This window comes from Hibiscus syriacus, unplaced genomic scaffold (assembly GCF_006381635.1).
Source record: "Hibiscus syriacus cultivar Baekdansim isolate YM2019G1 unplaced genomic scaffold, ASM638163v2 tig00117034_pilon, whole genome shotgun sequence".
In the NCBI taxonomy this organism is placed as follows: domain Eukaryota; kingdom Viridiplantae; phylum Streptophyta; class Magnoliopsida; order Malvales; family Malvaceae; genus Hibiscus; species Hibiscus syriacus.
The window spans coordinates 10,317,252-10,331,476 of NW_024063533.1; the positions used below are offsets into that span (position 1 = coordinate 10,317,252).

General features: G+C 35.0%; 1 protein-coding gene across 1 annotated transcript; it reads left to right on the forward strand.

The window, feature by feature from the left end:
- The first annotated feature begins 12,170 nt into the window (after positions 1-12,170).
- On the forward strand, positions 12,171-14,219 carry LOC120196596 (pentatricopeptide repeat-containing protein At5g61400-like). Its single transcript, XM_039198366.1, has one exon. It carries the CDS (start codon positions 12,175-12,177, stop codon positions 14,188-14,190), a length of 2,016 nt encoding a protein of 671 aa, XP_039054297.1. The 5' UTR covers positions 12,171-12,174; the 3' UTR covers positions 14,191-14,219.
- The last annotated feature ends 6 nt before the right edge of the window (positions 14,220-14,225 follow it).

Genomic DNA, 14,225 nt, shown 5'->3' on the forward strand with positions numbered 1-14,225 from the left:
TCTTGTAAGTTTGCAAATTTGTAATCTTCTCTTTGGGAAAAAGAGTGTTCTCAAGAGTTGGGGTATACTCTTGAGGGATTTTGTAAGGTTATCTCTTTGGCCTCAAAAGAAAGAACAAATTAGTGAATTTGTTAGAAAATCCTTAGTGTGGATAGCTAAGGTAGTGGACGTAGACTTTGTTTGAGAAAGTCGAACCACTGTAAATCGCTATGCAATTACTTTCAATTTTTCTGCAAAAGCTTCCACGAAATTTTTAATTGCCAATTCACCCCCTCTTGGCCGATTCCGTCGATCGATTAACTCAACAATTGGCATCAGAGCCTAACTCATTTGAAGGTTTAATCGCCTCTTGAGTCGATTCGGGAAGAGTTATATCGATTATTAAAGTCATCAATGGCCTCCGATTCAAACTTCGACTCTGGTCTCGATTCGATGCCCGTCAACAAGCCTCCTTTCTTCAATGGAGCTAACTATGCCTATTGGAAGAATAGAATGATGTACTTCATTCAAGCAAGTGACATGGGAGCATGGAATACTGTAGAAGAAGGATACATCAAACCTCTCACTCATCCAATGTTGTGGAGTGAATGAGAGACAAGAATGTTCCAGCTCAACTCCAAAGCATCCATATTATTTTTTGTGCTCTTAGACCAGATGAATACGGAAGAGTTTCATCGTGTACAACCGCCAAAGAAATATGGGACAAGCTTCAAGTCACACATGAAGGTACAGATGAGGTAAAGAAATCAAAAATTAGTATTCTAACGCATAGCTATGAAAATTTCAGGATGAAACCAAATGAAGACATCAAAGCTATGACGGATAGATTTTCAACGATTGTCAATGGTCTCAAATCATATGGAGAGATCATCTCAAATGAAAAGCTTGTGAGGAAGTTAGTCTACTCCCTCCCAAAATCATGGCAATCAAAGAAGACGACAATCATCGAGTCTAAGGACCTATCGTCCTTAACTCTTGAAGAACTTATCGGTTCACTCCTCACTCATGAGATGATGCTTGAAGATGAGGTGAACCTTGATAAAGTTGAAGAGACACCAAAGGAAAAGGAGAAGAAGAAAAATATTGAAGTTGCTCTCAAATCCATAAAAGATGAGAGTGATTCTAATAATGATGATGATGACGAGGAAATGGCATTGTTTGCCAAACGGTTCAGAAAAATGATGAGACCTTACCAAGGAAGAAAATTCAAACAAAACGAAGGCCTCAAAAATGAACCAAAAGAGATGGACCCAATCATTTGCTATGAATGCAAAAAGACGGGGCATGTCAAATATGATTGCCCATAATTAAAGAAAAAGGGTCAATCAAAGAATAAGCACAAGGCTCATGTGGCTACATGGAGCGATGAAGAAAGTTCCGATGAAGAGTAACAAGAAGTAACAAACTTGTGCTTGATGGAATTCGGGGAAGATTCTAAGGTAACCTCTAACTCATCCGATTTTGATGATTTATCTTATGATGAGTTATTTGAGGAGTACAATGGGTTGGCTTCGGATTATGAGAAATTGTTTTTAAAATATAAAAATGATGTTTCAAAATTGAAAAATGAAAACAAACTCATATCCAAAACCAACAACGATCTTGAAAGTAAAATCAAAGATTTGCAAATCAAACTAGAAGAGTTTGAAAAGAAAAATTTAGATTTGAAAAATTTACTTTCAAAGATCAATGATGATCATCAAAAGAAAATTGATGATCTTAAAACTTCTTTTGATAAAGTTGGAACAAAACATTTTGAAAAATGTGGAAATTCAAAATCCAACTTTGTTAGAAAAAGTTTTAGAAACTACAATCATAGAGGTCCCCAAAGAACCTCTAATGGAAAAATCATTAGAAGTATGTGGGTTCTTAAAGAACTCATTACTACTAAAGATAAAAATATCCTACACAAATGGATACCTAAGGGGACTAGGATTTTGGAAACTAATGAATATGGACCCAAAAGAATTTGGGTACCAAAAATCAAAAATTAATCTATGTTTGTAGGGAAAGGAGCATTGCTACAAGGCACGGGAAACAAATTCAAATTCATGGTACCTTGATAGTGGATGCTCAAGACATATGACCGGAGACAAAAGCCAGTTCATTGAGCTTAACGCCAAAAATGGAGGAGAAGTGACTTTTGGAGACAATTCAAAAGGTCACATTGAAGGTATTGGTACAATAGGTAATACCTCTTCCATACAAATTAAGAATGTTTTATATGTGAATGAATTAAAGCATAATCTATTGAGTATTAGTCAATTATGCGATAAAGGATTCAATGTCTTATTTGAAATTAATGGTTGTAAAGTCATTGACATTGCATCTAATCGGATTATGCTTGTTGGTCATAGAATAGGAAACATTTACATGGTGCATTTATATTCTATTGATATGACTAATTTATGCCTAGTTGCTAAGGATGAGCATGATAGTTGGTTATGGCATAGGAGACTAGGTCATGCTAGTATGAGTGTTTTGCAACGGTTAATTCAAGGAGACTTAGTAAGAGGGTTGCCTAAGCTTAAATTTGATAATGATAAATCTGTGATGCATGTGCTAAAGGAAAACAAAAGCGAGTTTCTTTTAAATCTATTAATGATGTATCAACTAGTAGAGTATTACAATTGATCCATTTAGATCTTTTTGGGCCAACTAGAACTACTAGCTTGGGAGGAAAACAATATGCATTTGTCTTGGTAGATGACTATTCTAGATACACTTGGGTTCTATTCTTAAGTACTAAAGATGAAGCATTAGAAAATTTCATCACATTTTCAAAAATAATCCAAAATGAAAAAGGTTACTCTATCACTAGTGTTAGAAGTGATCATGGAACTGAATTTGAAAATCTTGGATTTATTGAGTTTTGTAATTCTAATGGTATTAGCCATAATTTTTCAGCACCTAGAACCCCTCAACAAAATGGAGTTGTTGAGAGGAAAAATCGAACTTTAGAAGAAATGGCTAGAACCATGCTTTGTGAAAATAATTTGCCAAAATATTTTTGGGCGAAAGCCACAAATACCGCTTGTTATGTTGTAAATCGAGTAATGATTAGGCCAATTTTAAAGAAAACTCCATATGAAATTCTCAAAAATAAAAAGCCTAACATTAGCTATTTTCATCCTTTTGGATGTAAATGTTTTGTTTTAAACAACGGTAAAGAAAACCTTGGCAAATTTGATGCTAAAAGTGATGAAGGAATTTTTTTGGGTTATTCCTTAAATTCTAAAGCTTATCATGTATTTAATAAAAGAACTTTAGTTGTAGAAGAGTCTATACATGTTGTTTTCGATGATAATCCCCTTCCGAGGAAGGATTCTTCTGTTAATGATGATGTAGGTATTGTACAAGCAAATGACGTTAGACATGACGTTGGAGAATCATCATCAAAGGAAGAAACAAAAGATGAGGAAACTCATGATCCCCTCGAGAATCCAACCAATGAAGAAAGGGAAGTATCTTTTCCAAGAGAGTACAACTATGTCAAGGATGGTGAAATTATAGGTGATCCATCAAAAGGGATAACTACTCGATCTTCTCTTAGAAATATCTGTAATTATGTTGCATTTATTTCATGCATAGAGCCTAACAACATCAAAGAAGCATTAAAAGATGAACATTGGATTATGGCTATGCAAGAAGAATTAAATCAATTTGAGAGAAGTAAAGTATGAACATTAGTTGAAAGGCCTAGTAATAAATCTACTGTAGGTACTAGATGGGTTTTTAGAAATAAACTTGATAAAAGTGGTAATATAGTGAGAAACAAGGCTAGACTTGTTGCTCAAGTCTATACTCAAGAAGAGGGCATAGACTATGATGAAACATACGCTCCCGTAGCTAGGATGGAAGCAATTAGAATGTTATTAGCATTTGCATGTTTCAATGAATTTAAATTATATCAAATGGATGTTAAAAGTGCATTTTTAAATGGTTTTATAAAAGAAGAAGTGTACGTGGAACAACCTCCAGGTTTTGAAGATTCAAATTTTCCGGATCATGTTTTAAAATTGACAAAAGCTCTTTATGGTTTAAAACAAGCTCCTAGAGCTTGGTATGAAAGATTGTCAAATTTTTTAATTGAAAAAGGTTTTTTAAAAGGAAAGGTTGACACTACATTGTTTTTAAAGAGAAAAGGTAAAGATTTATTAGTAGTTCAAATATATGTTGATGATATAATATTTGGTTCTACTAATGATGTTCTTTGCCAAGAATTTTCTAAGCTAATGCAAAGTGAGTTTGAGATGAGCATGATGGGGGAGCTCTCATTTTTCTTGGGACTCCAAATCAAGCAAAGAAAAGATGGCATCTTCATTAATCAAGCTAAGTACGTCAAAGATATGCTCAAGAAGTTTGGACTGGAAAATGGGAAACCTCATAACACTCCAATGAGCTCTTCAACAAAGCTTGACTTAGATGAAGGAGGTAAATGTGTAGATGTTAAATTATATAGGTCAATGATTGGCTCTTTGCTTTATCTAACCGCAAGTAGACCGGATATTATGTTTAGTGTTTGCTTGTGTGCTAGGTTTCAATCATGTCCTAAAGAATCACATTTACTAGCTGTTAAGAGAATCTTTAGATACCTTAAGGACACTCCTAGTTTAGGACTTTGGTATCCTAGAGACTCTAGCTTTAGCTTGCATGCCTTTTCTGATGCGGATTATGGAGGATGCAAATTAGATAGGAAAAGCACCTCCGGTTCTTGCCAATTCCTTGGAAATATGCTGATTTCTTGGTTTTCAAAGAAACAAAATTGTGTTGCATTATCTACCACTGAAGCGGAATACATTTCAGCTGGTAGTTGTTGTGCACAAGTTTTATGGATGAAACAACAACTTTTTGATTATGGAATTGAAGTAGGTACCATTCCTATCAAGTGTGACAATACTAGTGCTATTTGTCTCACTAAAAATCCCATCCAACACTCTAGAACTAAGCACATTGAAATAAGACATCACTTCATTAGAGACCATGTCACTAAGGAAGATGTAGTTCTAGAATATGTTGATACTTTGCATCAATTAGCGGATATCTTTACAAAACCCTTAGACAAGGAAAGGTTTTGGACACTTAGAAGAGAATTAGGTTTAACTAACCTATCTTCACTTAGTGTTTAAAATAATTTAGCACTTTTAATAAATACTGAAAAATGCTTATAAGAATAATTTTTGATTGCATTCTTGCTATTAGTTAGGGGGAGTTTATGATTCTTAGTGAAAATTAATTTTATGTTCAAATAATGTTTAAAGATTAATTTAATTGTTTGAACATAATTATTTTTCAATATATGAGTTGCCTATACCACTAGAGAAGATTAATTTAGCATTTTATGTGCTTAAAAGTCGGATTTTAGCATTTTGGTGCAGAGGGAATCGATCCCCCCATGAGGGAACCGATTCCCCCTTTGAAGGGGAACCGATTCCCCCCACAGGGGAATCGATACCCCCCTGGGGTTCTGTTAAAATCGGGCAAGAACACCCAAAACCCAAAACCCCAAAACCTATTCCGCCATTTCTCTCCCTCAAACACTCAAATCTCCATTCTTGCCTCAAATCATTGATTTTAATCGGAAATCACTTCAAATATCATCTCCTAAACTTGCAATCATCATTAAAATCATGCAAACAACATCTAAATCCCCTCAATCTTCATCTTTCAAGGTAAATTTTTCTAAACTCTCTATTTCATTATTTTTGAACATAGGATTAGTTTTAATTAGTTCTAGGTTGAAATAGTGATCGGGCATTGATTGTTTAGTGATTAGAAACTAGATGTTACAACTAATTTCATCAAAAACACAAGAATTTTCCAAAAATTAAAAAAAAAATTTGTTGTTTTTCAAATCATTGTGTTTTGATTAAATTATGTTGTTGTTATGAAAACTATACATATATTATTTCTCAAAACCATATTTTTCAAAAGTTTTTCAAAAACTTTGCCCATTAGGATTGATTTAGAGAACCTTGAAATATTGAGGACTCAATTGAGTTTTGGGATTAATTAAATTGCATACATTTGATTTTAAAATTGCAGGTTATCCAATCTATTCCGATTTCCTTCACCATGTCTAATCCTAAACGTGCTAGGTCTTCATCTAGTCGTTCACACCGACAACCAAATCCACCTCCAAATCCTCCACCTATTCCAATTTCTAATCCTAATCCTATTGATCCTAATTTGACTATCCAAAATTCTTGTTTCAATCATCCTGGTCCTAGAAATCATCGTTTTTGGTATTATCAATATTTCGACTCTTACAAAATCCGGGAAGAACGTATTCCTTCTCGTCAAGCTATGTTAGCTATCAATTTTAAATATCTTCCTCTTTTACAAGAGTGGAAATTTGATAAACTCTTTGACATTGAACCCATCGTTTACCATCAACTTGTTCGTATTTTCTATTCTAATGCCGTTTGTGTTAAAGACCAAACTGAAACCGAAACCATAGGAATTCATTCCTACCTTCTAGGACAATTCTTATATATTGACTCGGCTTACATAGCCAATACATTCAGATTAGATAATGAAGGGATTTCAAATGAAAAACAGGTTTTAGGATCTCGTTATAAAAGAAGGGATAGTGCAAGTGTCCTAGACCTTCATGAACGTTTTCTTCATCTAATGATTTCTTGGTGGTTTCAACCATCTGGAGGTCGTTATTCTACTCTTAGAGCCTTAGATCTTTGGTGGTTACATTGTTTCGAAAACAATATTAAAATCAACCTACCTCAGATTATTTTTGCTGAAATTGTTGAAACCGTAAATCTTGTTCCTAATAAAAAACTTTGTTCATCTCTTGTTTACGGTTGTATTTTGAGTAATCTATTTTCCAAAGCTGGGCTTAGAGTCGGTCTAGATGTCGTTTTTCCTCTTAAGAAACAAATTAACCTTCTTTCCTTAACGAGAGCGGGATGGATTAAGGATAAGGAAACCGGGGAATGGGTTCGATCTTCTGCAACTACTCCGGGAGCTAGTTCTTCACAAGCTCCACCCGAAGCTGACGAAGATCTCGAGCTTGAGCAACTAATGCGAGACATCGATGAAGCTGAAGATGAACCTGAGCAGGCCGAGGAGCAGCCCGAAGAGCAAGCACAACAATCGACTCAAATGCCTCCATATTTTCAATCTTTTATGGAGACATTTGATTACCGATAGAGTCCCATTTATCCACAATGGGAGCTCAACAATTAGAAATTCTTCGGGAAATGTGTGCAAATAATGAAGCAACCAATGCACGTATTAATGACCTCACTAACAAAATGGCCGCTATGCGAGCTCGTTTTCCTCCTCCTGATCCGGATATATGATTAAATGTTTTACTTTGTTTTCTAAACTTATTGTTTTAACATTTTGAATATTTTGGGATGTTTGAATTTGAGGATTGTGAATTTGTTTGGATTTATGGATGGTTTGAACTTATATGTTTGGTGTGATTTATTTATTATTGCATCATTTACATCATTATTAGCAATATGACCAATTTTGCCATATCACATTATTTATGAATATTGATTACGGAACTAATGGCTAACGTTTCTCTTAATTGTGATCTTAGCAGCTTATGCATACATATACCTAATCAATTGGCTTAATATTTTTCACGTTTATTTGAATCTTTTTGATTTAACAAAAAGGGGGAGAAGTGTGTTTTAAGTGTGTTTTTAAAATGATAAATGGGAGAAGTGTTAAAGTAAGGGGGAGTAATTTCAAAACTTGATTTCAAAATCTTAAAATTACTAAAATGTTTTGTTATATCAAAAAGGGGGAGATTATTGAAAACATTTTGATAGAACAAATTAAGTTAAATGAATTTTAAGATTTTCCAAAATGAATTTCTAAGTATATTCGATATAATTATTCGAATATCAAAACATTACTCAAAATATTTCAAAAATCATTTTTAATCCTTACTTAAGTGTAAAATTAAGTTTTAATCTTAAAACAATTTCAAAATAATCTTTCAAAGTATTTCGAACCATTTCAAAGCCAAAAATTCCATATTGCTCAGAGGGAACCGATTCCCCCCCAAGGGGGTACCGATTCCACCCTAAATGGTTTGGCTCTGAGATTTCCAGAATGCTCAGAGGGAACCGATTCCCCCATAGGGGGGTACCGATTCCCCCCTGTTCAACGGTCGAAATATTTGAATTTTACACTTAGGGAACCGATTCCCCATAGGGGGTACCGATTCCCCCCACGCTCCAAACTGTTTTATTAATTGTTTTCACACTAAAACGGCTATATGATCTTCACTAATCATCCCCAACGTTCAGAAGAGATTCAAGGTGTATTTAAACAAGTTCTGAAGCCCTTGATCAAAAAGAAATCATAGAGAAACAAGAGAGAAAGCATCAAATACCAAGTTTGTGCAAATTAAGCCAATTTTCCTTTCAATATTCATTTTGCTTTCAAGAACACCATTTGTGCTCATTTGTAATTATCTTTGAGTGTTCTTTTCTTGTTCTAGAATTGTGCAAACATCTTACCTTGTGAGGTTTTCTTGTAAGTTTGCAAATTTGTAATCTTCTCTTTGGGAAAAAGAGTGTTCTCAAGAGTTGGGGTATACTCTTGAGGGATTTTGTAAGGTTATCTCTTTGGCCTCAAAAGAAAGAACAAATTAGTGAATTTGTTGGAAAATCCTTACTGTGGATAGCTAAGGTAGTGGACGTAGACTTTGTTTGAGAAAGTCGAACCACTGTAAATCGTTGTGCAATTACTTTCAATTTTTCTGCAAAAGCTTCCACGAAATTTTTAATTGCCAATTCACCCCCCTCTTGGCCGATTCCGTCGATCGATTAACTCAACAATGATAAGATTGAATTAAATAGTAAGACTGGATGGAAGGAAATGATTGAAATATTCTAGAATTACAAAATGACCAAATTACCCCTGGAATGGAAATGACTCAAGAATGTCACCAAGCTCAGGAATGAATGGATATACTCAAGCTTTGAAATGAATAGAAAAAAATGTTAAGCACCAAAATGACCAAAATGCCCTTATGACCTAGAATAAGTAAATGTCTTGGATTAATTAAGAAATCCAAATAAACATGGATGTTGTACTACCAGTAAAAGTTGTGGAACGTAACTTAAGTGATTAACCAACGTTAGTACTATATCATTACCTGAATGATATAAGTATCACTTGAATGTTTGTTCATCTTCTCAAATTTGGATCGATGATAATTCTGGAAGTACTTGGCGCAGCTCAACTCTAGAGCACATACAGTACTAATAAGTGGGTAGTCGTTAGTCAAATCAACCATGAATACCAGAATGACTTTATTATATGAATAAATTGAAATGAAATGAAGTACAACGTGTATTTGAAATTCAGAAACGTCTGAATTATTCTGGAAAACATTAAAGTAATCGGGATAGACTTTCTTACTAAACGAACTAAGTAACATCAATGACTAAGGATTAAATAGGTGATTTGATGAGTTTGGAAACACTGTTGAACTTACATGATGAATTGTCATTATGGGTTATGAGCCATGGATCAAGTACGTCAGTATTTCCTGATATTGTTGAAACGTGGAAATGAAATAAAGACCGTTGGAAGATTTATTCAGTGATGATTATGGGGATGATCTATGGATCTGTACTATGGTATTAAAGAGTGAATACACTGGAAGGATAATGAATTGACTTGTTGACATGCATCAGTTTGAGAGTTGTGTAACTCGAGTTGTTTAATAATATGATCGATAGTCGTAGATTGTAAATGACTTGAATCTTCAATTCTATATTTCATCTAAAATCAATTCGGTCATGTTTGAAAAAAAAACAAGTAACGCAGATGGAAAAGATTCTGAATATCTCATTTGGTTCAATTGGGCTGAAATCCTATGAATTTAAAGTATATTCCTGAATACCCCTGATTGTTTGGGTAATGGAATCACTCGCAGTAAATCTGAATTTAGAATTATTATGTATAAAGGTTCCTGAACGTTTTCCTAAAGCACACGAAAATATAGTGGGATTCTAATGTATCAACATTAAATGTCTGGCTAGATCGGTTAGTAATCGATTCTCCTCAATAGGACCTTGTTCTAGGAATTCATTCAAATTTCATAAGTTTCATGTTATCCAAAATGATAACTACAATGGCCTCTGGAAATACTTGGATTCTCTAGTGTGTTCCCTACTTATTACTGAACTGTTTTATTGGTTTTAATATGTGGTACACCGAATTCATTGGTTATTGTTTTATGGATGCACCAATTTAATGTGACAATTTATGGAATATGGCTGCTATCTAATTTTTGTTTTGAAATGGTATATGATTACCATGTTTTTGGATTTATGGAATTTATGTCACGGTGCAATTGAATTTTGGAATTGAATTACGATGGAATAGCTCTGATCAAGCTAAATGGGCCTAATGTGACTCTTGAGGGCCCCAAGATGTTTCATTAGGTCGGCTTTCCTTTGCTGTGTGCTTAGGGTAAGCTATATGGACTTATTGACTTGGGCTTAAGGATACAAGCTTCATAGCCTATCCTTAAGTCGGCTTTCTTTTTGCTATGTGCATAAAGTAAGCTATATGGAAAATAATTTTTGGGAACTACTGATGGTGTACCAGAAAAGGGTTTAAACTATGATTTTCAAAAGTTAAACTCTTTTACGAAATTGTGAGATTTACTAGACTATGATTTGTATCTATTATGATTTTATTATACTGTTGGAACACACTAGACATCCTATTCGATCTCCTGAAAATGTCATACTTTGAAAGGTTTCTTATGAACTGAGATTCATGGCTTCTACTCGATGAACTTCTAAGGGAACCCCAAATTATTCTGCAAGCTGGTATACGTATGATTCAATAAGGAAATTATATGGCTTTCCATTTATCTACATGTCATGTAGCATCATCTGGTAGTTCTGTATTACTGATCTTTCCAAAGCTCACTCTATTACTCACCTTTTCAGGTTAAAACAATTGTACCAGTGCATCTATCGACTTCAGTAAGGGAGTTCTTCCGGCGTGGTTGCAGAGTATGGTACTTGTGATTAGGGGGCATGTAATTGTATTTTGATTTATATACGAGTTTGGAAATCTGTTTTATTTTTAAATAGTGATAAATGATTTTATAAGTTTACATGTTCTGATAAAAAGTTTTAAAATTTCCGCTATTTTTACGGTGGGTCGCTCCGGTGGCCCTAATGTGACTTCCCGAATCGGATCGGGCTACCCGCATCGGTTTGGGGTGTTACAATTGCATTAACTAATAATTTATTTATTAGAATATTATTATTTCCTTTTTATGTATAATTTAAAACAAGATATATAAAAGTTTTGACAAATAAATAATAAACATTGGGTTTACCTTAATGATTTAGTCGTGCCCACCCTCAATCCTAGGTCTCAAGTTTGATTCATCCAATCAGGTGGTGAAATATGTTATTATTAAATTATGTCGTAATAATCATTTGACACATGACACATCTTGATTGGGGTTAATTTTTTGATTAAATTAAAATTAGGACTAAATTGATATAATATGTAAGTATTAAGGACCAACTCTATAATTATACCAATTTTATTAACTGTCACGTCTAGGGGCGAGCATAGGTCGAGTTGACTGACCCGACCCGACCTGACTCAAAAATTATATATCCTCCACCCGACCCGACCCGACCCGACCAGAAAATATACACCCTCCACCGAACCCGACGTTTTGAGATAAAATTCGAACCCAACTCAACCCGAACTCAATTTTTTAAAAAAGAATCTGACCCGATCGGGTCGGATCGAAACCCGTCAAGTTCAATTCTCATGCTCATCCCTAATCACTTCAGCACTTCAAATATTAATAGCAGGTGGCTATATTGAACTCAATTAATTAGTTAAGTGGTCATTTGACGAAATTTTTCTAATGGTGGTTATTTCAATACTAATCCCATAATTAGGTTTCATTCAAGTAGTTTACCAAATTTTAAACTAAACTTTATATAATCACTTTTCAAAATATTTTCTAACAGCGCTTTTAAAAAATATTTTTCAATGTAAAATAAAGTGAATTTGAAGTTGGTGCACATTCAACGGCTTCGCGCATAACCCTATCAGCTGCGGCAGGTCCTGGATTCCCAATGCGTCATGTAAAATACCAATTCCACTGCTAGGATTTTTGCCATTTAAATTTATTGAACAATGTTGAAGCTATTCCAGCGTAAACAATCGTCATGTCTTTGCACCAAATACCCTTCAAATCTTTGTAAAATACCATCATTCTCATCATCATCATCTCATCGTCTGAATCTGACAAAGGATATCCTCAATACCCGAAACCCTCAACAAGCTCTCAAGCTTTTCAATTCTAATGCCAATCTCTTAAACCCTTTGAAGAATCTCGAGCCTTATTCAGCCATGATTCATGTCTTGACTGGTGCTGGACTTTACGCGGACGCCAGGTGTTTGATAAAATTCCTACTCGAAGCCCTCCAAAGCTCTTTGAAACCCTACCGTGCTTGCCCCTTGATTTTCAACGCCCTTAACAGATTACAAACCTCAAAATTCACTCCCAATGTGTTTGGATCCATAATCATTGCATTTTCCCAGATGGGTTTAATCGACGATGCATTGTGGGTTTATAGAAATATCAAAACTTTCCCTCAAATGCAGGCTTGTAATGCACTTTTACATGGATTAGTTAAGTTGGGCAGGTTTAACTCGATGTGGGATCTTTATAAGGAATTTCTTTCACGGGGGTTTTTGCCTAATGTTGGCACTTATGGGGTGTTGATAAATTGTTGTTGTTATCAAGGTGATGTTTTGAAGGCACGCGACTTGTTTTACGATCTGTTGATGAAAGGATTTCCACCCAATGTTGTCATCTACACGACTGTCATAAAGTTTATTTGTAATGAAGGTAAGATGCTGGAGGCAGAATGCATGTTTAGATTGGTGAAAGAGTGGCATTCCCTTCCAAATTTGTACACTTATAATGTTTTGATGAATGGATATTTCAAGATGAACAACGTCAAACGAGCCTTTGAAATATACCAGACGATGATTACTGATGGTTTGGTGCCAAATATTGTTACTTACGGTATCCTGATTGATGGACTTTGCAAGATGGATGAATTGATAGTAGCAAGGAGTTATTTGGTTTGTATGCTTAAGTATGGTGTTTTGCCCAACATTTTTGCATACAATTGCTTGATTGATGGCTACTGTAGGGCAGACAATGTATCTGAAGCAGTGGAGTTGATCTCAGAAATGGAGAAGATGAAAATTTTGCCTGATGTTTTTACATATAGTATACTAATTAAGGGTCTTTGTAGTGTTGGAAAAGTGGACGAAGCGAGCTTTTTATTGCAGAAAATGAAGAAAGGTGGAGTTTTAGCTAATTCTGTGACTTACAATTCCCTGATTGATGGGTACTGCAAAGTAGGGAACATGGAGAAAGCTTTGCAGATATGCTCTCAAATGACTGAAAATGGTATAGAACCGAATGTCATAACTTTCTCTACATTGATTGACGGTTATTGCAAGACTGGAAACATGGAAGCTGCCATGGGTTTTTACTCCGAAATGATTATCAAAGGTCTTGTTCCGGATGTGGTGGTGTACACAGCTTTGATTAATGGATATTGTAAAAATGGTATTATTAAGGAGGCATTCCGGGTGTTTAAGGACATGCTGGAATCAGGATTAATGCCCAATTCTTTCACGTTAAGTAGTTTAATCGACGGCCTTTGCAAGGATGGAAGAGTTTCGGAGGCTTTCAGCTTTTTGTTGGAGAAGACTAGAGCTGGTATCAGCGAAAACGAAACTGATGGCTTGTTTTGCTCCCCAAATCATGTGATGTATACAAGCTTGATTCAGGCAATGTGCAAGGAGGGACAGGTATTTGAAGCAAGTAAAATTTTCTCAGATTTGAGATGCAGCGGTTTGATGGTAGATGCAACCGCGTACATTGTCATGTTAGAGGGCCATTTTCGAGCAAAGCATATGATCGATGTGATGATGTTGCACGCAGATATGATAAAGATGGGAGTCATGCCAAGCATTGCCATCAACATTATCATAGCCAGGGGATATCAAGAGATTGGAGACTTGGGATCAGCTCTAAGATGCTCTGAGGATCTAGCATTTCAGAGGAATCTAGGTGACCAAAAACAACCTAACTATACAGTTAATAAGGACAGTAGAATGAGTTTGTGATTAGAGATTGACTGTTTGGCGGGTGAATTTTCCGG

What these genes read in the sequence shown, in the direction of transcription:
- LOC120196596 (XM_039198366.1), top strand. Translation starts at nt 12,175, where the DNA reads ATGTTGAAGCTATTCCAGCGTAAACAATCGTCATGTCTTTGCACCAAA.